At 55.6% G+C, this 25,813-nt stretch overlaps 1 protein-coding gene across 1 annotated transcript in view; it reads left to right on the forward strand.

Annotated features, from left to right (window-relative positions):
- Positions 1 to 1,407: 1,407 nt before the first annotated feature.
- CASZ1 (castor zinc finger 1) overlaps positions 1,408 to 25,813 on the forward strand; it is a gene marked incomplete at both ends in the record, with an annotated part of 70,879 nt that continues 46,473 nt past the window's right edge. The window contains one exon of the mRNA XM_079545644.1: positions 1,408 to 1,456. Within this exon, the coding sequence (XP_079401770.1) occupies positions 1,408 to 1,456 (49 nt within the window). The remainder of the gene's footprint in view (positions 1,457 to 25,813) is intronic.

Raw genomic sequence — 25,813 nt, forward strand, 5'->3', positions numbered from 1 at the left:
GGAAAGCATTAAACTGTAATAATAATAATAAATTAATCATCCTTCCCCCTCCCATCGCACTTTTCATCTGAGGATCTCTGAGCACCTGGCAAACATTAATTACCGAGAGCTCCCGACACCCCTGGGAGGGTGGGAAGGGACGAGCGGCGTTCACCTGCCACCAAAGGGCGGCCGAGGCTGGGTGTGGGTGCACGGGGATGGGGCAGAGGAACATGGGCGCCCTGATGTGGGGTCCCCGATGGGCACAGAGCCCGGCTGTTCTTGGGTAAGAGGCAAAGAAGGGAAGATGGGGAAATAAAGCCCGATCCTGTGACTGGAGATGGGGAGATAGGAAATCGGGCCTTGCCGTTGCGTCAGCTGCAGGGCGTGGACTTCACCTGAAAAAGCACCGTGGCAGCAGGGAGGGGCGGCGGGGAGACCGCCAGGGGTGGCATGGGTGGTGTGGGCGTCCCGTCCTTGGCAGCAGCACCACCGCCAGCGCTGTGAGTCCGTAGAAGTGGAAATGGAGAAGTGCGATGGGCAATGAAGCCATGGGGCATCCGGTGCCTCAAACCTGGCGGGCGTCAAGCCCAAATGCAGCCGCCAGGGGCTGGTAGGGTGGGGGGAGGCTGCTGGGAACCTGGTGACACGGGACCTGGTGACACCTGACCTGGTGACACCTGCCCTGGCTCCCTCTCTCCCCAGGCGTCCCGGTGGCTCCATTTTGCCAGGCTGTGCTCAGGTGTTCTGGGAGAAGCCGGCACAGCTGTGGTCCCGGTGATGCCAGCACTGTGCCTCGGTTTCCCCAGCGCAGCAGGCCGTGCTGGGCACACTGTGGGAAGGTTCGGCAGCACGCCCCAAAGCAGCTGCTCGCAGTGCCGGCTTAATCGGCCAAACGAGCTGCTCTTTTCTCTGAGAGAAGTAGGCTCCTCACCGCGTTTACCCAACGCACCTCTCAGAACCTCCCTGGCATGTTGTTTTTGTTTTTGTTTTGTTTTGTTCTTCTTTTTGCTACTTAGAAAAATAAAACAAGGGGAAAGATGAGGAAATTCAATGCAAAAATAAATAAGTAGGTAAAGGGGGGAGGTGGGGGGAAGAAAAGAAGAAAGGAAATAGAAGAAAAAGTGCCCGGGCCGGGCTCTGCCGCCCCGCACCGCCCGGCACTGCGCTCCGCCGCGCTGCAGCCCCGCACCCGGCCCCGCTCTCCGGCCCCGCCCCGCGCAGCCCCGCACAGCCCCGCACCTGCCCCCGCTCCTCCGCTGGGCGTGGCCTCCCGCACCGAGCCCCGCCCCCCCCCCGCGCCCGGCGCCCGCCCCCGGCCCCGCTGCCCAAGTGACTCGGGCAGGACCGGCACGGCGATGACATCAGGGCTGTGACCAACTTGTTATTCGGCGGCAATCAGCTGCAATTAGGCGTTAATTAAGTATTATGAAAGTTGATTATTTAAGTGAATTCGGCTTTCGTCTCTCCGACTATGGTAAGTACGGCGCAATTGTCCTTTTCCTGCCCCCTCCCGGCCCCCCGCCGCTCGGTGCGGGCCCGGCGCGGCGCTGCGGGACGCGGACCGGCACCGGCACCGCCGTACGGAGCGGGACCCGCCGCGCCGCGCTCCGGCCGGGCGCTGTCCCCGGGTGCCGGTGCCGGGCTCCGCCGCCGCGCCCCGAACTTGGCCGGGCCCGCCAGGTGCCGCCGCTCGCACCTCGCTCTTTCACTTTTCTTTCGCTCGCCCCGCGGAAGTCGCTCCGTGCCTCCCTCGCGCTCCGGGACCCCGGCCGGCTCCGTGCTTCCCGGCAGCCCGGCGGGACGCGGAGGGGAAGTTCGCGGGGCTTTTGCGACGATTCCGCGCTCTTTGCTGTGAGTTGTGTGGGCTGTTTTCTCTTTCATTTCTTTCCCCTGCTCAGCTTGGGCGTCTGGTCGGTGAAGGTTGCCTGTCAGGTTCCCGTGCTGTCTAAATGAAAAGGAATTTAATTTATTTGGGACGAGGCTGTGGCGGATGAGGAGGCTGCTTATTACATTTAATGAGTATTTTTTTCCAACCCGGGCATATCTGGGATGGGTTTGTTTTCGTCCTGTCCCGTGGGCCGTGCGGGAGCTCCCCACCCTCCCCGTGCCCGCAGTGGGGCAGGTGGGGGTTTGGGTCCCGCTGGGGCCGATGTGTGGCTTTCTGCAGCCCCTGCTCTGCCGCTCGGCCAGGGCAGACGGGCAGCGTGCTGCTGGGCACAGCCAGCAGGATGGGATGGATGTCTGCAGGGCCTGTGGGCACTGGGCACCCAGGGCAGGGCTCCACAGGGGCTTCACCAGGCTTCACCAGGTGAGGACCTGCTGTCACCTGCTTGTTGGTGGCTGTGGCACGACTCCAGCCGTGACCAAATGGCAGCCGTGGGCTGGGCAGGCCGTGCCTGCGAGCACCTCAGTGAGGGCAGTGGGTGCCGGGTTCCCGTCTGTGTGTGCGTGGTTGTTGTTGTGTTTTTTTTTTTTTTAATGAGGAGTAAGGTGGTAATAAACGGGTTGATGATTGACTGGGCCTGAACTATGTACTCAGATACTTTGATGGAGAGGATAATTTTGTCATCGTTCATTTTATCTGTCTGTGCATTTATTTGTCTATTTATGTACCTGCCTGTTTGGTGTCCCTGGCCCCCAGGACTCAGCTGCCCTCTATGGACTCGGTGCTGGGCCCCGCCGTGGGCATGCGGCTGCTCCCTGCTGCATCGTGGAGTGTGGGCAGCATGAGAGCTGGGGTGTGCGGCAGGGTGGCAGCTTTAAAGAGTCGCAGACAGCTCTCTGCCCCCAGACCCATGCTCTGTAGGTCCTGGGATGGCAATGGGAGGAGCTGGGTGCCATGGGCTCGGCATGGGTGGTAGAGTGGCGCTTGCTGGCTGCTCTCTGTGCCCTAAAAGGGACAGCAGAACCAGTGTGTGCCCCAGGGGACTTCTGTGGTCTCGGGAGCGATGCTCGCCAGCCTGCCCACTGCCGCGTGGGGAGAGTGGGTTTCGGTGCTCTGCTGTGGGAACGCGGGGCCGCAGCAAGCCATGGAAATGAGGATCCGGAGATCTGTTTAAGTCAGCATTATGGTCTGCGTGTGGGTGAACCCGTCTTGTCATGATCTCAGGGCAAAGACCTGCCCCATAATCACCACCTCTAACCCTTATCTGCTTGGGCAGCTGATTTCCCTCCTCGCCACCTCCTGAATTCTCTCCAAGCCCCGCGGCTGCAGCTCCCCGGAGGCAGTGCTTGAGGCTGCGTGCGCCAGCTGCTGCCTGGCACAGGCAAAGCTGGGGCTCAGTCCCAGTGGGACCAGGTCTGTGGGCTCCAACAGCCTGCTTCTCCCAGGGCTTCTAGGATCCGGTGGTGCTGGGGTTGATGTTCCAGGGCCAGCAGCTTTCGCAGGGTCAGGAGTTGGAAAGAATTCATGGACGGAGTCCATACACTCAGGACCGTGGTGAGATGTTCCCTACATGTGGTGTTCTGTAAGCCAGGTTGTAAATATCTGAGTGACTGGGCACCTGTCACTTCCTTTGGGAAACTGTTCCCCAGCCTAATTAACCTTGGTATGAGATTACAGGAGCTGGTCTTGAAATGGACACCAAGGAACCTAGGGTGAACGGATTGAGAAACATCTCATTTCCCACCCAGAGGGTCAGTTTGCGACTCTGTTTTGTTACTGCTCTTTGTAACACCCACTGGATGGGAACATCTCTGGGCTGGTGCCAGGGATTTTTTTTTTTGCTTTGTTTTGGCTGTGCAGATTTTTGGAGAGCTGGTTGGCTGGGCTGAAGTTGGTATCGCAGCTCTGCAGCCAGGTCCCGCAGTTGGTTTGGGAATTCTGCTCATCATAGGATGCTTGTTGGGCACAGAGCATCCGAATGTCTACGCCCACCTGCCAAGACTCTTCCAATTCAGAATTACTGACCCGGGCAGGGCTTAACCTGCCCACTGCAGCACTGGAAGGGCCCAGCTGGTTCCTGAAGAGCAGAGCCAGCTGCAGTCCGTAGGTGTTTTCCTGCTGGTTTGGTGCTAGACAGCACTAACTTGCAGGAAGACTAGAAAATCAGTCCTGGGTTAACAAGCTCCTGCTTCCTGCCTGCACTCTGTCCTGCCTGTGACCTGCTCCTTGCCAGCTACCTTCCTTGTAAGCAAACAGAGGGGTCTGCTGAGGCCTCGAGCTGCACGACAGCACTGGGAGGACAACGTGTGCGGGAAGCAGCTGTGAGCAGGACAGATCCTGCGCTGGGAAGGGGAAAGTTCTTCATGAGCAGTCTCCACACCATCAGTTTCTCTGTATTCTGAGACCGCCCGACTTGCTTCCAGCCCTCCGCCAGTCCCCTAAGCTGTCCCTATGAAAAGTTGGCAGAAAGTCTCCAGAAAGCAGCAAGGAGGCCGCGGTAAGCAGAGCTGGGTGCTGCGCGTCCCACATCCCTCGGGGCTGACCATGGCTCGCAGGGCTCAGTGAGCCCCGGTGCCACCCGGGCACAACTCCTGGGGCGCTGGCACTGCGGGGTGACACTGCCCATCAGCTGCAGCTCACCTCCTCGTCCTCAGCTGCTCTTTGCAGAGCCAACAGGGGCTGGGGAGGCTCTGCTGGCAGCAGGGAGGGGCAGGACCTGCAGCCCGAGTCCCACGCGGCCCCGTCTCCTCCCCTCCGGTTCAGCGCGGACTGGATCAATTTGGACGTCTTCAGCAATAAAAAATGCCGATGTCGTCCTAATTCACCAGGCCCCGAGATGACAGCAAATTTACATTTTTTAATTAAACTAGCAGCCAGTTTTTATGAGAGGGGGCTGGGTTATGCAAATCAAATGGTTGTGTACGAAAGATTAGGAGAGTTTGGGAATAAATTCCACAAATGCTAATAAAAAAAAAAAAAAGAGAGAGAGAAAATGAGAGGGGGGAGAGAGAGGGACATTGTTCCATTAGCCCCTTTTAGACTGATTTCCCTGAGGAGAAAGCGACGGGGGGTGAGAGATGGAGGCAGCTTTCAGAGACAGGTAAAATCCATTCTGAGGATTGAGAGCCCTTCGGACCAGGACCTTGTTGCTCTGTTTCCTCTCGCAGGGGAGATGGAGGCAGACGCCGGTTGCAGAAGGAAAACTTGCAGCTTCTCATCCTGGTCCTGCTTGAGTGGCTGTGGTCCTGTCTCTGTCCCTTCTTTCTCAAGTTCCCCTTTGGTCATGCAGTCACTATAGAAAGTGGAAGAGCCACTTTCGGGGCATAAATAGTTACAGTGAGGCAAAATCCTGCGCTTCACTCGTGTACCATATGTTCTCACTCAGGTTTCCCAAAGAATTCCTCACTTGCAGATTTGCTGTCCTCCTCTATGGCTGTCTCAGGGAGTGCTCAGTGTGTTGGGGAGCTGAGGGTGAAGGCGTGTGTTTGCTTTGCCATGGGGAAGCACAACCAGAAAACTGCTGGAGGCTGGGGAACTGCTCCAGGCTTCCTGTCCTATGGCAGTTTCATGCTCAGGAGAAAAGCTGAATAACCTGTGTAGGTTGGCAAGGGGAGAGCAAGGGGTGGAGAGGAGATGCAAGGAAAAAGGGTGGTAAGACTGAAGTCACTAGCTGCACTTCATGGCCATCCTTTGGGGATTTGGTGCCTCGCTAGAGAATTTTGCCACTCATTCTTGGTTTTGGGGTGTGAAAGGATGATTCACCCACAAGCACATGTTTTGCTTTTGGAGAGGTGACATTTTAGCACGGCCTCTTGTGAAACGGGTGGAAACGCCAAGCTCTGCTGGAGCACTTCTGTTGGTGTTCCCCACACCCAACACCTACATCCCATCATCTGGTCCCACTCGAGCACCTCAGCCATTTCCACGCTCCTGGATGCTCACATGGGTGCTCACGTGCACCGGGTGGGTTGGGCTGAGCTTTGTGTTCTCCAGGTGCCTTCTTGAGGCATCGCCTTGCTCCATGTTCTGCTTCTGTGTCTGTCATCATTGTGATGAGTGGTCAGCAGGAGGGGATGGGCATGGTCCCCCCTGCTTCCCCCCTGGTGCTGCTCTGGCCATGCAGGGTTTTTTGCAGCGCAAGGATTTGAGCTGAACAGGCGCCAGGTTGAGCCTAAATCAAACCAGGGAAGCTCCAGAACAGGTCTGGGAGCCGTGGCAGAGGGTTCAGTGTGGGATGTGTAACTCTAATCTATAAAGTGGGCATAATCACCCTCCTCTGAACAGCCCAGAGCCAGGGCTGGGTGCTGCGGCGATGGAGATAAGCGAGGAGCTGGCTGCCAGCCACGTGGGGTGCAGGGAGGAGAGGCCGGGGCGCAGGGCTGGGCTGTGGCAGCTCTGTGTCCTCGTGGCTGTGGCATTGGGGTGGGCAGGAGGACCCGCAGGGAGGCTCTGCGTCAGCGAGGCTGGCAGGGATGGGCAGGGAATGAACCAGGAACTCAGCTTCCATACATGGGAAACTGTCAAAAGGTAGCAACACCAGCTTTTGTCTGGTATTTCCAGAAAAACCCGGTGAGACCTGGCATCCCAGGGCATAATTTATTATGGAAAAATAAAATAATAAAGTCCCAATCCCTTTGAGGCCTGAGTCATAGAAGCATCTTCTCATTAAAGCAGCTCCACCTCTCCACATGGTGTTTGCCAGCACGATGCCTGGATGAATCCACTCCGGGAGCAGACCCACCCAGGCTGCCTTCCTCCTCCTCTTCTTCCTCCTCCTCCTTACAGCCCCACACTCCTCTCCTGTAGCCCCTGACCAGGAGCAGGACCAGAAGCCCAAGCAGCTCCATATCTCAGCCAACATGTCCCCAGACCTCCCTTCTTTGGGCCGGATCAAATACTGCGGGCACGTGTTAGGTCTTCCTCATGCTCTCCTTGGTGTGTTTTGAGAATCCTTCGGATCTTCACCCACCTCTTGTGCTGTCAGACTCAGCCCTGGAGCACGCAGTGCCATTCATGGCTGGCAGCTCTGCTGCATGCAGCCCTAAGAGCAGAGGGAGCAGAGGAAGCAGCTCCTGGAGCCATCACCATCTGCGTGTCCTGAGACAGGCAGCAGATGCTGGCAGAGGAGGGCCGGGTCAGAAGAGGGTGGGGGAGCAGAGGCTTGGGAGAAGGCCTGGTGCTTCTTCGTTCTGAATCTCAGTAGGGCAAGACCTTAGTTCTGCAAAGTTCTTCCATGCACCAGGAAACTTTCAGAGAAGCTCCCCTGCTTCTCTCGCTGTGGCTTTAGCCTTTCATTCTTGCTTTTCTCAGCCCCTTTTTGTGCCAGAATTTTTAAGTCTTCTTGCAAAATAGCTTTCCTTTATGTCCTCCTCCCTGTTCACGTTCACACAGTCCTGTTGCTCTTTGTCACCCTCCTGCACTTCCCATTCTACCTCCGGGTCTGCCTTTCCTTTCCTTTTCTTCCCTCTCCGCCTGCCTTACATTATCTCGCTCTCTTTATTTTTCATTTCCCCATTTGTCTGTGGGCTGATATTCAGATGAGTGAACTTCTTCCAGTTAAAGGAGGTCATGAATATTATGATTTTTCTATCAAACAATGAAATATGGCTCAAATTACTGTAAAGAATAAGGCCCTTTTCATAAACCACCTGCTGTTTTTTTTGAAAGAAAGCACAACCACTCGCCGGCGTGTTTCGAGCAGTTGTCTCTCATCCCCACCTCGCCAGACTTTGCAGTTCCAACTTCTCCTGAATTTGCTGCTCGTGGTGCGGCGAGCTCAGCCCGCGCTTCCCAGACTGCCAGCACCCAGCTCGTCTGGCGTCAGGCAGGTCGGGGCAGGATGAGCTCCTGGCAGCAGCCTCGCTCCTTTGAATGAGGGTTTATGATCGGGCTTTTTGGATTGCGGTGTGTTTATTTTGGGGTTTTATTTTTGTTCTCAACACCATTTCGGTCTGCGCTGCGTTGCCTCTTGGCTTGGCTGAGGGAGGGACCTCGCGTTCAGGTGTCACCCCAGGGGTGCAGAGCTTCATGGGCACCTTGCCTGGCCGACACCAGGGGTCTGGGGCCATGCTCTGCCTTCTGACACTCAGCTGCCGACCAGGTCCGTGCCTCTCAGTGTCCTGCATCACCTGGGACGTGTGGCTGCACATGGGACAGAGCTCTGCCCTCCCAGCACCAGCGAGCACAGCCTGGCCATCGAGGCCATCATCAGGGTGCTGCAGCTGTTGTGTTGGGACATGGGGACAGCAAGGGCTGTCTGCCCCTCGTTGGGAGCTGCCATGAGGCAGGCATGGGCAGCCACAGGGACAACAGAGGACAGCAACTTGTCTCAGACTTGTGTTTTGATTCTAGTCCAGCCTATTTATATTCATAATAGCTGCTATTTTTTCCCTGTTACATGGATGCGTCTTGTCCTCGTTCTCCTCCGTCTTCCCAAGCAAGCCATGCTGTGACTCGCGTGGCCGCCCCAGGGGTGAGGAGCACTGTCCCTTGGCGCTGCTCCCCAGGACACAGTGGGTGGGATGGTGCTCTGCTCCCACCGCCGCACGGCCCTGTGCCCTCTGCCCGGCCCTGGGCAGGAGCCGCGTCCGCAGCCTGGGCTGAGCGAGCACTGAGTTTGTTTTGCCAGGGTGACCTGTTTAATCATCTCATTTTCTGGTGGCCGTTTATTCCTCGTTTCCACGGTTACAGCCCCATTAAGAGGAGAAGCAATAAGGCAGCGAGTCAAACAGGTAATAAAAACATTAAAGCCATGTGCGCACTGGGAGAGAGGGAGGGTGAGCTGCACGCAGCAGGACGAGACTGGCCGTGCCAGGGTTATGGCAGGGGCCTGCGCAGCATGGTGACACCCACTGGTCCCCAGCAGGGATCTGGCTGCCAGCATCCTGCCCTGATGCCTTGTAGGATGGTGTTACAGCCATCCCCGTGCTTCGCTCACCATCGCTGCGCTGCTAGCAGTGAGTTGGCCAAAAGCACTTGGAATCGGACTGTTTTTTGCCACTCTGTTATTTCAGGGCTGTGACCTTCTGGAAAGACTTGTAACCTGCAGATTCTCTTTAGTTTGCTTTAGTGGTGCTGAAGAAACAAACATCTGCTCCCACATTTCATTGTGTGCGCTATTCCTGCTCTAACTGATGCCAGTGGTGCTGGTGCCTGGTGAGTGCGGCTCAGCGCATCTTGGTCCTGCGCTGTAGAGCAGTGCTGTGCTCAGCACAGCGCCGTCGTGGACTCACAGCTAACAACCCCAGACATCACAGCCTGCGGTGTCGCAGGCACTGCCCTGTGTGAGGGAAGGGCTCGCTGCTGCCAGTGATGGTGGAAAAGCAAGGAAGTGGCACAACCTCTCTCCAAGTGGATTTCACTTGCTGGCTTTCTCTGCCGAGTTACCTTACCCCTTTATAGCCCGTACTGCCCTGTTTGGATTTTTGAATGTATTTCTGGCATTGTTTGAGGTTTTATAGTTTCTTTTCTGCAGACTTTATCAGAAAGCATATTTGTGGTGAGCGCCTGTGAAAGGACCTGGCTTGCTGAGTAAATATTCAGCGTGGAAATGTGCAGCATGACCTTGAGGGCTGGAGAGGGAGGAAAACTGGGAGAAATACATAAAAAGCTGCAAAAGGAAAGAACAAGGAGAAAGGAGAGGAGAGGAGGGGGATAAAAGATGAAAGGCTGGAAGTGATCACAAAGGAGAAGAGCAGTCGTCTCCCTGCTTCACGTGGCAGCTGGACACAGAGTGTTTGGCATCTCGGAGAGGCCGGGTCCCTGCGGTGCTGAGCAGTGACACTTGAAAAATCAGCCCATGTAAGGTGCCTCGAGTTGGGCAACGAAGTCAGTAGTCGCTTTAGATCATCTTGGCCTGCGTTCAGAAGGGTGAATTCTATCCCTGGCCAGGGGCCAGCGGGAGGCCTTGTGTGCTGTTCTCGTTCCCAGAATAGGATCAGGTGGCTCCACGGGGCAGGGGCACACGTCCCTGCCACCACTGCGAGTCGCATCTGCCCCCACCCCTGCTGGGTACTGGGCTGTAAGGCCTGCGGCTGGGCTTCCAGAGCTGCCTGTGCTGGGCTCTGGGGTTCTCATCTTGCTTGTTCTGGGTGATCTAAACTGGATTCAAAATCATACTGTATGGGTAGGAGAGGGAAGCGCTGCCCTCCTGCACTTCTGCTTCTTTTCCTGCTTGGGATGTTCCTCCAGCATGTCCTTAGTGTTGGTGGGAAGCCCCCAGTCCAGCAGCTGCTGCCTGCCTGTTTTGGGGCAGGACAAGCCTTTGGGTCCCCTCACAGCTCATCCTGTTGTCATTTCTTCAGCTCCCCAAATGCTGTCGGTTTCCAAGAGGAAAGTCCAGCTTCCCTGTCACTCGGGAGCAGTTGGGAGTGTGCTGAAGCTGAGCTGGCATTTGTGTTGAGACAGTTCTTGGGTTAAAAGGAAGTTGCTGCACTAGTCACCTTTGCACACCCAGCTTTAGATTGTTCTTTTGGGTTGGGGGGATGATTTATTTATTTTGGTGAGTGTGTAAAATATACAGTTAGATTTTCACTGCTCACATGATAGAACCCTGCTGTGCAGGGCAGAGCTCTTTGGGTTTCTTTCCAGTTGGGATGCGTGAAATATCAGGGAAAAGCCTTGCCTGGTGCTGACCCTGAGTCCTGCAGCTAGGTGGGAAGCGCCAGCCCTGGGGAAAACCAGTGTGAATATGAGATGGGGTCAAAGGCACGGGAAGGAAGCAGAGCAAAGTCACCAGCACAGGTGCCACAGCGAGGAACTGTAACTGCGTGTTTAATAGCTTTGGATGTTTGCTTTCGTGTGACAGTTGCTGTTCAAGCAAACAGATAGGAGAATCCCAGACTTGAAGGGATACGTGTGTGTTACGGGGCCCTTCAGCGCATCCTTGAGGGAGGACAGGCACCCCGTGCACTCACCCACGTGGCAGCTCACTGGGCTCAGCCTTCCCCTCTGCTCCCATCCCCTTTGCCTCCCTGAAGCCCCCTGCCCACAAAGCAGCCCCACTGCCACAGCACTGCCCTGTGCTTCTTCCAGTGTCAGTGCCCACCCCGGGGCGGCAGAGCGGGGCCATGCTGGGGCTGGGGGCTGGCTGGGCTGGCTGCGGGCAGCAGGGAGGCAGAGCTGTGTTTTTGCAGTTTCTCCTCCAAAAGGAACGCCTGCGAGGGGTGAGGGGCAGACTCCTTGCAGCGAAGGTGTTAACAAATAGCAGGTGATTAAACATGACAAGCAGTGACATTTCTGTGTGGGGTTCTCAGTACCAGCAATGCCAAGAATGAAGCTATAAACCCTGACATTTTGTGTTATGCACTGAGGTTTTTAATAGACATCTTTCCCTCCCTCCCCCCTGTTTATTTCTTTTATTCCTTTTTCCTTTTCTGTCCCTTTCTCCCTTCCCCTCCATGACCCCTCACATCTCTCCCCTCCCATCGCGCCCTTTTTCCTTTGCCGTGCCCACTCTTCCTGCCCTCTCCCCGTGCCCTGTTGCCCCCCCCTAGTTTCTCGCTCCCTGCACACCATTCCTATCTGTGCTCCCGCTGCCATGTGCCCCGCTGCCACCCGCTCACCCCTCTCGTCTCGCTTGCTCTCACACCCGCCTGCCTCCCCTCTCCTCCCGCCTTTATCTCTGTGCCTCCCGCTGCTGTCACCCTCCCTCTGTCTGTTCTTTTCCACTCTCTCCCCTTCTCCCTCCCGTCCCCGGCTCTTTTTGGGGCCTGATGTAATACGCCAACCACGGGCAGCCGGGCCAGTTGCTTGTCAGGGAGCAGGTGTCCCACCCCTGAGTGATGTTTTTGTTAACAACATTTTTGCCCTGACTCAGAAGCTGGCATTTTGGAGATCGCTTGTTGGGGATTTTTTTTTTGAAAGGCCGGGAGCTGAGGGAGGCCACACTTTTGGGAACAGTTGCTGGGTTTGTGCTAAAAGGACCGCAACAGTTGTTGTGCTGAGCGAGAAGCGTTGGAACAACTGCAGTTCCCCTCCCGCGCCGGGGCCGTCTGAAGGGCGTTTAGAGGTGAGGCCCGAGGCTCTGGCCCAGCGCTGGGCCACAGGAGCAGCCCTGTCCTAGGCCTTCCCTCATTGCCCTCGCGGGGCTGGGGGCACAGAGTGAGCTGAGGGTGCGTTACGGGCTGTTTGGACGCCGTGTCTGTGATGCCTGGTGTCAGTACTGAGGCCTCGACTTGGACTCGTGAGTGCCAGGCCCTGCCCCATAGGGCCCGGCAGTGTCCCCAGGGGTCCTTTGGGCTGCACAGGGACTCCTGGCCAGCTGCTGGCCCTGGGGAGGGTCTGGGGGCACCCACAGGGCCTGAGGTGCTTCCAGCCCGGCCGCGGCCCCTCGTGGCATGTGCAGGAGGTCCCGGGGCCAGCACAGAGGGCTTAGTATGTATTTGAAGCGAGTCCAAACCAAACTGCAGCCTCAGTCCTGGTGTTTTCTCTTCCTTGACTCTTCAGGCGTTCTGAAAATCAAAACACTTCCCTTTCAAGTCTCTGTCTTCCCTTAAAAGTGCCTCTCCCTCCCTGTCCGCCCAGGTTGTATCGATCTGGCACCACAGACGGTGACTGCAGCTTCAATTGCCAAGTAGGGCAGATCGATAGAGGCTTGCTGTGGGATTTTTGGCAGCTGGGGCATCGCGTTTGTCCCTTCTCCCCTCGTACCTTCTCACCGGGAAGCTGCTGGCCTCATGCTGTTCCTCATCTTGTCCCTCCGCGTCCTCTTGCTGCAGCCCTGGCGATTGGCAGCCACAGGGCGAGCGGGGCTGGGGTGGTGGCAGCCCTGCTTTTCAGCGATGGCCCCGTTCACCTCATGTCCTGGGGCGATCCTCTGGTCACCCAGCAGCACCGCGGGCAGGACCTGGCTTTTCCTGTTTGCACAATGCCTTTTATTTTACAAGAGCCCAGATCCAAGGTAATTCCCCTCTGCCCTTCTTCCCCCATGGCCATCAGTGCTGCTGTCATCTTTCTGCAGATGTGGAATGCCAGGCATGGTGACACAAAGCAACTTCCTGAGGGCCTGGGTCTGGGGCTGTCCTTGCTAGTGCAGTCCTTTCGGATGGGGTGCTGGAGTGAGATGCAGTGATGGGATGGGATGGGATGGGATGGGATGGGGTACAGCCACCTCCTTTGGCTTCCCAGGGCCAGGAGGGCAGAAGCAAGCTGTGGCTCTGCCCCAAGATGTCCTTACCCCTCGCCCAGCTCCTGGCTGCTGTAGCTCTGACAGGTGCCGAGCGCCGCGTGCAGTGAAGTTAATGAAATGAGTATTTCGGGGCGAGGGGGGAGGGAGGCTTGTACTACACCCTGGGGCCCTAGGTTTATTAATGGTGACCTGCCATTAAAGACTAAAGTGCTAACCTGGTCATATTTAGCGGCTTTCAATGGTATCCCAGCGGCCTCCGCCTGCAATATGCAGCCCTGCCTTCCCCCCACAGCCCCAGGCCGGCAGGAGCTGACGCTGGAGTTTCTGTGCTGCAAGGGGTCTGGGGGCAGCGGCAGGAGAGCAGCAGCGAGTGGGGGGAGAGCTGAGCACGGGGCCATGCTCCTCCGGGAACAGCAGTACTGTAATGACAGTCACTTTAGAAGGATGCTGGAGGCTGGTGCTGGTCCAAGCAGGGATCAGATTCACAGAATTAAAAGAAGCCCCCAAACCTCCTTGAAGCTAATTCTGCTCTCGATGCCTCCCCAGAAGCCAGATCCTGCTGTGCTGTGCATGCCAGCTGAGGTTACTGCCTTCCCAGAGCACTTCTTCCTGGCTGGGAGCTCAGCACAGTGTTCTGCTGTGTGTTACAGCCTCAGATCCAGCACAGCGCTGGAGGAGGCACAGGGAATCCCAGGGCATGGCCAGCTCAGTGCAGGAGGTGGGGGATGCTCCTGCCTCTCATAGCACCCTTTAACCCAGGGTGAGCTAGTCCATATAGGATTTTTTCTCTCCAGCGAGCCCTCTAAGCCAAGTCTCCATGGTCCCCACTGCCCGTCCCTTCCTGTGGGCATGTTTTTCAGTGTGGGCTTCAGGCCATTGCCCGGCAGAGCCAGTAAGGACAGGGGCCTTGTTCCAGCACGAGCTCAGCCCTCACAGCCTCCCAACAGGACGAGTGCCGGCTTGGCAGCCAGGCTGGGGGCAATCCTCGCTCTCTCCATTGGCTCTGTGCCCCAGCTGATCCCGAGCCAGGTTCACAGTAATCCCTACATCCTGTTGCAGGTCCTTAATCAGCTGGAGCTGGCCTGAAAAAAAAAAACAAAACCCACCAAAAACCCCAACCCCAAGCTGCTGCAGTGAAAGCTCCCCATGGCAATGACAGGCTGCAGAGATGGGGACATAGGAAGGGGTCTGTCTGGGGGTCCTGGTGTGGTCTTAGACCTTGGTTCTCCCCTCTGCCCCCAGCCCAGCTGGGGATGTGCCCCTTCTGCCATACTGGGCAGGCTGGAAAACTCTCTGGGTTGTTGTTGGGTTGTGTTTTTTTTCCCGTTTAATGCATAGAATAACACTGATGGGTCTGAACAGCTCCAGCCAGGCGACGAGGGGAAAGAATAACAAGCTCCTGGATGTCAGGGGAAATTATGGGCCACTGCTATTTAGGGTGAGTCTGGTGGATTTAGGGCCTTTCTGTTCTATTGTCCCAGCTGTTCTGAACATTGGAGCAGGCGAGACACAAGTCGGGAATTTCATTGCAGAGTGTGTGCAGGGCAGGGCTGATTCTGAGCCTTTCTGGAGCTGAAGCATGGCTGTGGGGGACAGGAGATGTTGGGGGTCAAAGGGTGATGAGATGTGGCACGGGAAGGAGCCCTTTGCTTCCTGTCCTTTGGCAGGATTCACCTGCAGGCACTCCTCAAGCTCCCCAGGTCCTGCAGTGCTGGTGTCCCTTTGCTGAATCCTTTGCCTCAGCCACCCTGCTCAGCTTCACATCTGCTGGCCCACCATGCAGAGAGGTTGCTCGGTGCACAGATGCACTGCGTGGAGATTAGGGATTTGGGTACTTGGGCTGCTTTTGACTGGCACTGGTGCTGCAGGGCTGGCACCGTGTTTGCGTGCTGCCAGGTATTAGGGGGAAGGGCCTTGACAGGATGAGAAAAACACGATGTGGTGTGAGTGGGTCGTCCATGGGAACATGAAGAACAGGGTGGATCCTGGGCTTCCACATTTTGGCAAATACACAGTGTCCCATGCCAGGGCGGGGAGGTGCTGTGGAGCGTTGGAAAGCCGTCCTGCCCCACAGTCTTCCCAGCGTCAGGGTGAATTCTTTGCTTCTTTGGGGCTCTTTTTATTTGACCAGATTAAAAAGCCTATTTGAGTTTCTTAAACCATTTAATCTAAAATCCCCAGGTAGATGCGCCATTGGATTCAGTTTTAAGCTTATAAACAAAACAGGTCTGTGTTTGGCTCTCCTTGGTTTTGTTGGAAGGAAGCAAGGTCTGACCCGTCTTCCCAGCGAGCGGGGATTCCTGCTCCTGTGAGTCCCCCCAGCCCTGTGCGGTGGGTGGGTGCTGGGTGCTGGGAGTTGGGACTGTGCTGCTGCTCCGGGTGCTTCCCAGGGCGTTGTGCTTTGTGATGGGATAGGAGGAGGCCATAGGGAAGCAGAGAAAAAAGGAGGGATGAGTGCCAGCCTGCAGCTGGGTGGTTCTCCCCAACGCCTGCCAATGCCTGGGATGGAGCTGGTTCTCCTGCATGCCCAGCTCTCTGCTCCCTTTGGGTTCCTGCTGCCCTTCCGGCCCTATGTGGCTTCATCACAGCCCCTCCCTGAGCTCCTGAGGAGGTTTCGTGGCCATGAGACCAGTTGGGGCTGCTCTACGTCAGCCTGAAGTAGGACAGCTCATGATTTGTGTTTGCAGGAAAGAGGTGCAAATGGCGCGCAGGAGGCCGGGAATGTCGCGGCTCTGTGGACTGCGGGTCGTGTTTCTGGCAGCCACCGGTGCCAGATGCTCCCAGGGAAGGTAGCAGGCCCCGCAGCGGGCAGATGGAAGGCAGCCTGCCCACGGCATCCTTTCCTCTGCGTGGGTAGAGGTGGGAGGGCAGAGCAGGGCAGCCCTCTGTGGGAGTGGGTGGTGGAGACAGGGCTGGCTCTGCTCCCCCGCCCCTGCCCGGGAGCTGGAGGCAGATGGAAGGACGGACGGGCGTCTGTCCGATGGCGGCGCGAGCGGGAGGGAGCCCTCTTGGCTTTGCCGAGGGAGCCTCTTTCTATATGGAAATGAAGAATTTAGGCTAATGGAGCTCAACCATCTCTAATTTTGCGATGGCAGGAGGATTTTGATTGAAAGTAATTAAGCAAGCTAGCTGTAAAATTAATTAAAGCAAAAGAGGGGGATTTTTTTATTGGATTGGATAGCGATATAGCGGCTGTCAAATGGGGGACGGATGGGGGTGACCTGAATTCTCTGCCCTCCCTCCTCCCACTCGGGACGTTTATGTCACTTTAATCTCCTTACAGCGGCTGGTGTGCATTTGTTTGAAATAATCAAGGAAATATGGTCAGAAATTGTCAGCTTTCAGATCTAATTTACCTGACAGCCCTGCGCGGACCAGTAAGCCTCTGCGTGCGTGTGTGCGGCGCAGGCAGCGGGGTGGTCCTGGAGGGCTCCTCAGCTCCTTTCTCCCCCCTTTTCCTTCATCCCATCTTCAGTGGATTCCCAGCAAAAATACTCGTGGTGCTTCTTGGACCTGCTGGCACCCCAGGGAAACATGATGAGTTTGGGAATTTTCCTGCACACCCTTCTCTCTTCCCCCCCCCTCGCCTTCTCTGCCTCCTCCCAGCCTGCTGCCTCATCCTTGCACCATAACCAGCTTTAGGGTTTAGGCAATATAGGATTAGGGAGGTGGCTGTAATTCTTTATTCCAGATGGCTGGCAACTGCTAAATCCACTGTCACAAGCACCGAGTTATAAAAATACTTAAATTAGGCCCCGCTTTCAGCCTGGTCCCTGCCCACAGTGCTCCCACTGTCCCGTTGGGGACCTCGCACCGAGGCGCTGCAGGATGCGGCTCTGGGCTCCCACCTTGTTGCGTTCCCTCGCTCAGCTCCATCTGCTGCTTTTTGCCTTCAGAGCCCACGGAGAGATCCTGAAATAAAGCAGTGATCGGTGCATGCTGAGCAGGTGAGGGTACGGAGCCAGGAGGGCCAGACTGTGGCTCTCGTGCACCTCACCATGGGTGCCTGCTCTGCTGAGACCTCAGTATCCCCTCTGACTCCAACCTGGTACCCAGTGGCCTCGGCTCAGCGTGCCACGAGTTGAGGAGGGAAGGCAGCTGCTGTAGGGTCAGTGTTTCCACAGAGCCATTCCGGTGTCTCACATCTATCTTGCTAGGTTGGCTGGTAGGGTTATTATTTATTGTTTATTATTGTTCATTAAGTGCTGACAGAGTTGGGGCTTTTGTTTGTTTTGTTTGGGTCTCCATTTAGAGGCCCTTGCCACAGCAAGCTCCAGTGCCAAGACTTCAGGCACTTCTGCAATTACAGCCGTGATCCTATTGTATTGTTTATGTAATGACTCTCAATCCCGAGGGATTCTGCAGCCTTTCTTAGACCTGAGCACCCAGCACCTGGCAGGGAGAGGTCAGGGCAAACGCTGGCCTTGATGCCCAGGACAATCTCTGGGCTTTACATGCTCAGGGCTGGTTAATGCTCACACAGATCAGGCTGGACCTCGCTGCGAGGACCTGCATGCGAGAGTTGATTAAGCAGCTTCAGGAGGAACAGACGACTCATCCATGCCCGTCTGTGGGGCTGCAGGAGCTCCTGGTGGCCCAGCCCTGCAGTGAAGATGTCACCCTGCCAGGTGGAAGTGGGGGGCTCCTCCCCAGCTCCGTATCCCACTGACCCATGGCCAATCCGGTGGGTGACGGGTCTGTCACCGCCATCCCCAGGTTTATTTCCAGCTCTGCCTCTGATTTGCTTGGTATCTGTAGCCTTGTGAATGCGTAGCTTTGTGCCAGTGCGTCCTCATCAGTGTAATGGGTATAATTAGGCTTCTCTGATTGAAGATAGTGCTGAAGGCTGAGTGTGCCAGCAGGCTTGCTTCTTTTTTGTTTCAAGTCCATTCCAAAAAGGAGGTAAGACTCAGATTTTAGAGTGCTGATTCCCACATGACATTTCAAATACATACTGATAGAAATGTATGACATGTCAAAGCCCTTACTGGTGGGATGGGTCTCCATAAGCCTCGCAGAAGCAGTTAGATGAAGATGCAGCACTCGAAACCTGCCATTGGCTCTGTGTTCAGCTACATGTGGGTTCTACAGGACACGGAGATGCTGATCTTCTGTGCTCATTGCAAATAACACTGAACGTAACAGCAGGAATAGTCTAAATAATCTCAGGGCCTGTTAATTGAAAGAGAGCTCGAGTTTCTGGGATGTGGACCAGGCCAATACTGATAATGGTATCTGAAGCCAGTGGTGTCTGGAAGCAGGGCCATACTGAAGCAAGGCTGGCTGCTCCTTTTTCCCTCTGCAGGTTGCACGGCCAGATGACTAAGAGTGCATTAGATAATTTTCTCACGTATCATTCCCTACAGGAAGTTACTGGCCATGCTGTAGAGATGTCCTGAATGCAGTGTTGGAAGTGCATAAGACTGTCTTCCTGCAATGCAAAAATGCATGAGGCCCCTGTACAAAGCTGTGCTCGGTTCTGACACAAAGGCTCCTTAGACATGGCTGAGGAAAATGCACATGGGTGCTGACTGAGGGCCCCCTTCTCTTGTGCTGACACTGATCTGGGCTGGCTCAGCACATCACCCTTCAGCTGGGATTGCAGAGCTGGGGATGGGGATGTCCTGTCACTGGGTGGAGGGGATGAGAAGTTCCAGTCTGGTGCCGTGCCTTTTCTATCACTTCAGTGTGAGCGGGATCAGAAAGCCCCCATGTCCCTCACTCCCCTAGTGCCTAGAAAACAGCTCATTAAAAATCACCAGTGATAACTGCCTGGGAAGTCACATTTTTAACACCTGCCTTCAATTCTGGAGAATTGAGCTCCTGCCTTTCCCAGACCAGGGGGTAACTGTTGGTGGATATCCGTGAGCATTAATGTTGAGCTGTAAATCACTGAGCTGCTGGAAGTGGAATGAGGCCTGTTGACTTTGAGGAGCTTGAAATGTGTCTTGTTTTTCAGCCCCTTTGCCCTGCAGCACCAACTCTGCAGCTGCAGAACCAAGCGCACAATGCATCGAGGCAGCAGGTGACAGAGTCCTTGTCACTAGCAGAGGCAACAAAGAGAAGGAATCAGCTTCATGAACTGCTCTAGAGCCAAGTCAGTGGCTTTTGGAGGATATTTTTTGGATTGCAACACGTGAACGTGGGGAGACTTGGCCCCCTCCTGCACCCCAGCACACCAGGAAGGGGCTTGGCATGGGCTGTGTGGGAGTCACGCTCCCCACGTTCACGTTGCACATAAGATCCACCCATAAGGAGCTGTCTTTTTGTTTGCAAATTGAGCAGTTGTACTGGAAGAGATTTAGCAAACATGGGGCTGCACAATGCTGTGTGTACTGAGTCACCCGTCAGGGTGAGAGCCAACGAGCACTGTGAGCTACTAAGGCAAACATTTGAGAATAGTTACAATAGGCACCAAAAATATCTTCAAATGAGATCTTTCTGCATAGCTGCGTGTTGGGTAGCAGGGAGGGCTGACAACCTAAACTCCAACCCTACTCACCTGCTCTCGAGCTCATCCTGGGCAAGGCAGGTGACTGTGTTGGGAACAAAGCAGGAGGAGAAGCAGCCTTGCTCTTGCAGGAGCCTGCTAGTCCATTTCTCGTGGGCTTGCAAGGCCTGTGGTGCTGGGAGGGGCTGGGATGCTGCTGACAGCAACCCTAGGTTGCTCTCACACCATCAGATCTGCAGCTGAGAGCCTCCTGCACGGGACTGCCTTACTCGCATGTCTTCTCCTTCCTTCTCCCACACAAGGAGTGGCTCCTGAGCTCTGTCCTACAGCATCACAGGCTCTCCTGCTCTTCTCAGGGTTTTGCTCAGGAGTTGCATTTCCTCCTCCCTGCTCTCACTTAAGTAGAAGAATTGCTTCCCTCAAAGTCCAGACTTGCTTTCAGAGGCACAGTTCCCAAAACTCAGCCTTTGGGGGCTCATCCAGAGCGCAGCTGGAGCCCAGGGCTGGTGGTGAGCACCGATTCTGACCCGGCCTCTTGCCAGAGCATTCTGCAATGTCCATCCCCATCCTTGTCCCCTCGTCCTGTTCCCTGCCCCCTCTGCACCTCACCCTGGGCTGGGATGGCCCTGCGGCCCCAGCCCCTTCCCAGCAGCGCACTCCCAAACTCTGCCCCTGGTTTTGCAGCCGTTTTTTTGCTGCCAGCGCAGGGCACTGAAAAGTGCTGGCACTGCCAAAAACCCTGTGTGCACTACGACTCCCCAAACATCCCTTTATTTTTATTGTTCTGTTAATTACTGTTTAAACTTTAATAAGTCACTTCGTCAGGAGGGGGGACCTGCAGTGAGGTTTCTGTGCAAACACTGGGCCCGGCAGTGACTCTGGTGTAACATAACCCTTTATACAATGTGGGAATGTTTAGACTGTAACAGAAACTTGTTATTTTAATGACAGTTAAAGGGAGAAAAAAAGAAAGGAGCGAATGAAAAAGGGAAGCAAGTTTGTTGGGGAAATGGCTCATCTCAATCTCTCTGTCTGGCCTCTTTTCTCCGGGCTTTAATGGCAGTGGGGTGAGGAGGCTCTATGGCTCCAGCAGAAGCCACCCTGTTCCCAGATACACCCTGCACCGGGCACAGCACGTCCCCTCGCCCCATGTCCCCTCATCCCGTGTCCCCCTGTGCCTCCCCCCATGTCCCTCTGTCCCAGCCTGGGGGAGGCAGCGTGGCTCGGTGTCGCTCAGGCAGCAGCAGATGCCTAAAGCCAATTTGAGCTCAGCCTAATTATTCTGACCCACACCAGAGACTTTCCCCTTTTCAGCGCTTCCTCCCCTGGTTAAGTTTCTAAGTAGCTGTGCTGAAACAGATGCTGGTGTGCTGTAGATGAGAGGGCCTGCGTCCTGTGGACAAATGGACGTTCAGGTTGGCAAATGCTGCCTTCTTCTCCCTGGTGCACTGCCTGGGCCATGCCTGGTGTCTCTGTGCCATCATGCTAAAGTCAGCTCCAGGTTTGGCTGGGCTGTATGTCGCTCTGCCTACACACAAGAGAGTAACAGACATGATCGGAAAACCTCTTAACTCCTACTGACCTCTTGGTGCTGCAGTGAAATCCCCAAATCTGGGTGAGGAGTGACCCAAGAGCAGGAGAAGGGAGAGCCCTGGCTGTGTGCGTGTGGGCAGGTTTCATGTCCACCGGCCACCACGACGGGTCCCCCAGATGGGGGAAGGGACCCCAGTGCAGAGTAGGGGGAGCAGGATGTGTGGGTTAGGGCTCTGAGCCCTGGGGACAGCAGGAACCTTCCCCAGCATCATCCCTGTGCCAGGAGCCCGCTGCTCTGTGAGCTGTGACTGCGGCCGTGCTGGAGCTGGGCCGTGTGTTCCGGGCGCACAGGGAGCAGCCAAAACCATTCACGCTTCCCTCGCTCTCTGCTGCGCTGTGATTGTTATTGATTGGCTTTGCTGTTCTCGGCACTTTGTGCTTTTTGAGCTGAGCGTGGCCTGCCCCCGATTTGATTTTTTTAATTATTTTTTTTCTCCCCGTTCATGTGCCCCCAAGTGTTGCCTGTGGGGCAGGTGCAGGTCCTGGCATAGTGGGACCCAGCCCGTGGCCAGTGCCGTTAAATCCGTGGGCCTGCACTGTCCTTGCACCCCAACAAGGCAGTGGACTGTGTGCTCCCCGTGACTGGAGCTGGGTGGCTCCACCTGGGCCAAGTGTTGGGCCAGAGGATGGCACTAGGTGGCCATGGGGCAAGAGACCGCTGTCCCCATTCAGCCCCGGCGTCGTCCCTGTCCCCACTGCCACCCCTGGTGGGGTCACTTTGATGGTGAGCGTGAGCCAAGCTCAAGGATAGAGCCCCCTGGACGGAGCCAAGGAGCCGCTGTATAAAAACCGCTGAGGTTTTCCTTTTCTGTACAGCGCGTTTCCCTAAATTGCCTTTGACTGTGTGCATCGCTAATGAAAGTTTATGCCCTTGTTAGAAGGACAGGCAGGTCCGTTCCAGTTAGGGCTGGGTCTATCCTTCTGCCAACTGCCCTCCCCGGCGCACACGCTCGCTCTCTCCCTAGTGAATAAGTGGAGGCTGTTATAAAAAAAAAAAAAAAAAAAAAAAAAAAAGAGGAGGGGAAAAAAAATTTCCATATTTGTGTAAGTTGCTTTAAAAGCATTTTATCATGTCATAAAAAAAAAGGAAAGTACTCTCGGAAATTGATCCTGCACACGAGCCCATTGGACAGAAGGACATCGGGATGTTAATGGCTATTTTGCTCCAGGGTGGCTTATTAAAAAATTTATACATAAATGCTTAAAATTGCATAAATTATTTAAAAAAAAAACATAGTAAGCAATTTGCAATCCCGATCCACTTTTCCTCTTCTATCTTTCTCTCGTCATTCTGTTCTTTCCTTCCCGTCTTTCTTACCTAAAAAAAAAATAATAATGTAATTCCTTCCTCCTCTTCTCGCCTGGCTCCCCTCCCGGTGTGAAGCTCCGAAATCGGCCGTGTCCGTGCGCGCAGTGAGCGGGGTGTGATGTGACAGCATGGGCCGGCAGAGCCCGGCGTGGGGGAACGGGCAGAAAGAGGGGGGAAGGCAAAAAGGCAAGGAAGAAGTTTGGATATGATGAGTGTTCCTCGCAGGCGTGGAATGTCACCCACATATCCTGGAGATTGTACTGGGGAGGTTTATGATGGTTTCCCATTGATTTGTTTCCCCGACGCAGCTGCCGACCTCTATTGAGGGACAAACATAATCAGCACTGACGCAAATTAGATGGTTATTCGTTTTGAAAATTGACAGAAAAACAATAAAAAAGATGAAATGCTCCCAAATCAATAGATATAATGAAATTCAAATAATCCGAGAGATGAGGTCTCCATGGCAACTGATAATGTGGAAAAGAAAACAATTTAATAAAGGACAGACACACTTTGAAAACAGATTGGGCAAAGGGAAGGCGGGGGGGCGCGGGAGCAGGGGGGCCGGGGCGGGGGGGCGGCGGGGAGCCGGCAGGCGCTGCCTCTGCGGTTGGCTGCTGGTGCGGCGGTGAAGGATCACTGTCCATCCCAAGGACGCTCGCCATAATTAAGAGAGGCTTTCGGTCCAGAAAGTGCAGATTCAGGTTTTAATACACAAAATTATTTCAGGAGCACTGAATCGGAAAGTCGTTTGTTATGACCTTCCTGAGAGGCCTGGAGCAGGGCATGTTGGAGGCGCGGCGGCTGAGCCAGCTGAGTTATGGCATATTTGTGTTTTTATAGTGCGGAGGGGAGGGGGGAAGGGGGGGAGAAGGTTAAACAGTATTTACAGCTCAGTTGTTTTCAGAAAGGAAAGAGAAATAGAGTTCATGAAAAGATGCGAGCGGAAGGGAGCGAGCGAGGGAGAGGTGCGGAGCCGTCTGGGGCACCAGCGGGGACACGGCCTGGGGGGTGCGAGGGGCCGGGGAGCAGCGGGCACCGAGAGGCTGTGCGCTCCCAGCACGGAGCAGAGCACGGCCGGCAGGGATTGCCAGCTGCTGAGCGTGCCGAGCTCACCGGAGCCTGCGGAGCGCTGCGTGCTGCGGGAGGTGCGCAGCGCGTGTGTCACCGTGCTGGGCTGTACCCGAGCGCTCACAGGTGTGGGATGCCGGTCTGTGCTGCTGTGCCGGCTCGCACACGGTGTGGCACCCACATGGCTGCATCGGTGTGTGTGTGCGACCCATCGGGCGCTCGCAGTGCGTGGCCACGCTGCTGGGGATGGGGAATGGGGAGATGAGCTGCGATGGCCGGTAGGGAGAGCAGCGAAGGGCAGGGCATGGCCCCAGGGAGCAGCACCCTGTGAGGCCACGGCAGTCAACTTTTCTGTCTGTTCCTCAGCGGCGCAGCAAACATTCTGTTCCCCAGCAATTAGGGCTGAGCTTCAGGGTGCTGAAGAGGCTCTTTTGCTGCCTCCCGGTGAGCGTAGGGCCCTAGCTGAGGAGCCTGGAGCTCACCCATAGGGGCAGCCCCACACCCAGGCCCTGTGTGCCCCGTTGCATCCCACCCATCTCTTGGCTTCTTCCCCTGTGTTCCCCACAACCTGTGGGCAGATTGATGGCAGGGCCGTGATGTCAGCAGGCCCGCGTGATTTATGGACTTACTTAGGCTGAGTGAGGCTACTTAGGATAGTAAACCTTTTCACTGAGCTAAAAAATTAATAATAAATAAAAAAGGCGAGAACGAGGAGCTGCAGATGCTTCTCTCAGCTCCGTGCCACCTGAAGGAACAGCCCTGAAGCCTGGGGGCTGCACGCAGGCCTGCACAGCACCCAGAGCAGCAAACTGGAGCGTTCCGTCACCGGCCCTGCACTGAAAGTGCTTCCAGTAGAGGCTCTCCAGCAAGTGCCTCCTGCTGCTGCTTCTGGGCTCGTGGCAGCCCCCAAGCTCAGTGCTGGGCTGTGGGACAAGGAGGGACAGCCGGGACCAGCTCACTCCTAGTGTGAGGTCTGCACTGCCTTCCTCTCCCTGGCCAGTGATATATGGCATAAATTAGGCCTCTGAAGGGGGATACTGCATCCTTAAGAAGAAATATGTCCTCATTTTTCTTAAACACCGTTTGCACTGAGTGAAATGTTTAGAAGGGACGCTGAGGGATAACTTTATTTCTTACTAGGGAGTTCAGAGCCGTTCAGTTAAACCCATAAAACACTGGGAGTAGGGAAGCTGACAGCCTGCCCGTGCATTAGAAAAGCCATTACTCATCTGGGGAAATTCGCCCCATGCTGGAGCCTGGCGTTGCCAATGGGGTGCTATGGGGCAGGACACAGGATCACCTCCTGCAGCCGTCCCAGGGCTCAGCGGGGCACTAGGCGTGCAGGAGGCTCAGGGTGAGCTCAGAGATCCCGATATTCGTAGAATCATAGCATCATTAAGGTTGGAACAGAACTCTAAGATCGCAAAGCTTGACCCCAACCCGTCCCCTCTGTGCCCACTTACCACGTACCTCAGTGAAAGGTGTGGGATTCAGCTGTGTGGGTCTTCATCCTCACCCTTCCCCTGCACAGAGAGCTGGGGGCTGGCAGAGACACTGTGCCAGGCCTCCTGGCCTTGAACCTCCTGCTTCGACCCCTGAAACTGAACTTCCTTACAGAGCAAGGAGTGAGAGCCAGGAGCCCTGCGGCTTCTCGGGGGCAGCAATGGCAGTTTCTGCCCTGGATGAGGGCTGGCATTGAGCTGGGGCGGTGGCATGGCTCCTCACCCTGCCCGCAGCCACCCGAGGGGACGGAGCTGCAGGTGCCCAACATTCCGCTCAGTGCTTTATTTGGAGGTCTGACACCAAAAGATTTAATGTTTGTTTGAAATGAGAAACAGTCCTCAAATGAATTTGGAGAGCCTGGGAATTAATGTTGCCCCCCCCTCCCTCCACATACACACACAAACACACGCACGCACGCGCGTGTGCGCTCCCCTCCCCATCGTCTCAGCCCCCCCCTTTCAATTTCTGAAGCCTGCTGATTTGAATATTTATAAATATCAGTAAATTATTTATTGTAGCAATCTGCTGTGCCATTTCACCAATCGCCGTTAACACTTTAGGGCTCACTCTTGAGGCAGACGCGGCTGCAGGGAGCGGGCGTGGGGGTGGCAGAGGCCAGGCTCACACCAACTGCAGGCTGTATGGTGCGAGGGGGGTTCAGCTCTGCGTGGGGCACAAGGCGACCTGGGGCAGTTTTGGGATGTGTTGTGTGTTTGGGATGATGGGAGGGGACATGGGCAGTGAGGCTGGCTTGTGGCTGCAGCACCCTGCAGGCTTTGGGAACCGTGCTGCAGCTCGAGGACTTCCCTTTGCCCCTTGCTGGGTGGGCAGCACAGCGCAGTGCAGTGGGGAAGGCAGGAGGACGGCTCACTGTGCTGTGCTGCTCCT

The sequence above is a fragment of the Tetrao urogallus genome (assembly GCF_951394365.1).
Source record: "Tetrao urogallus genome assembly, chromosome: 21".
NCBI lineage: Eukaryota > Metazoa > Chordata > Aves > Galliformes > Phasianidae > Tetrao > Tetrao urogallus.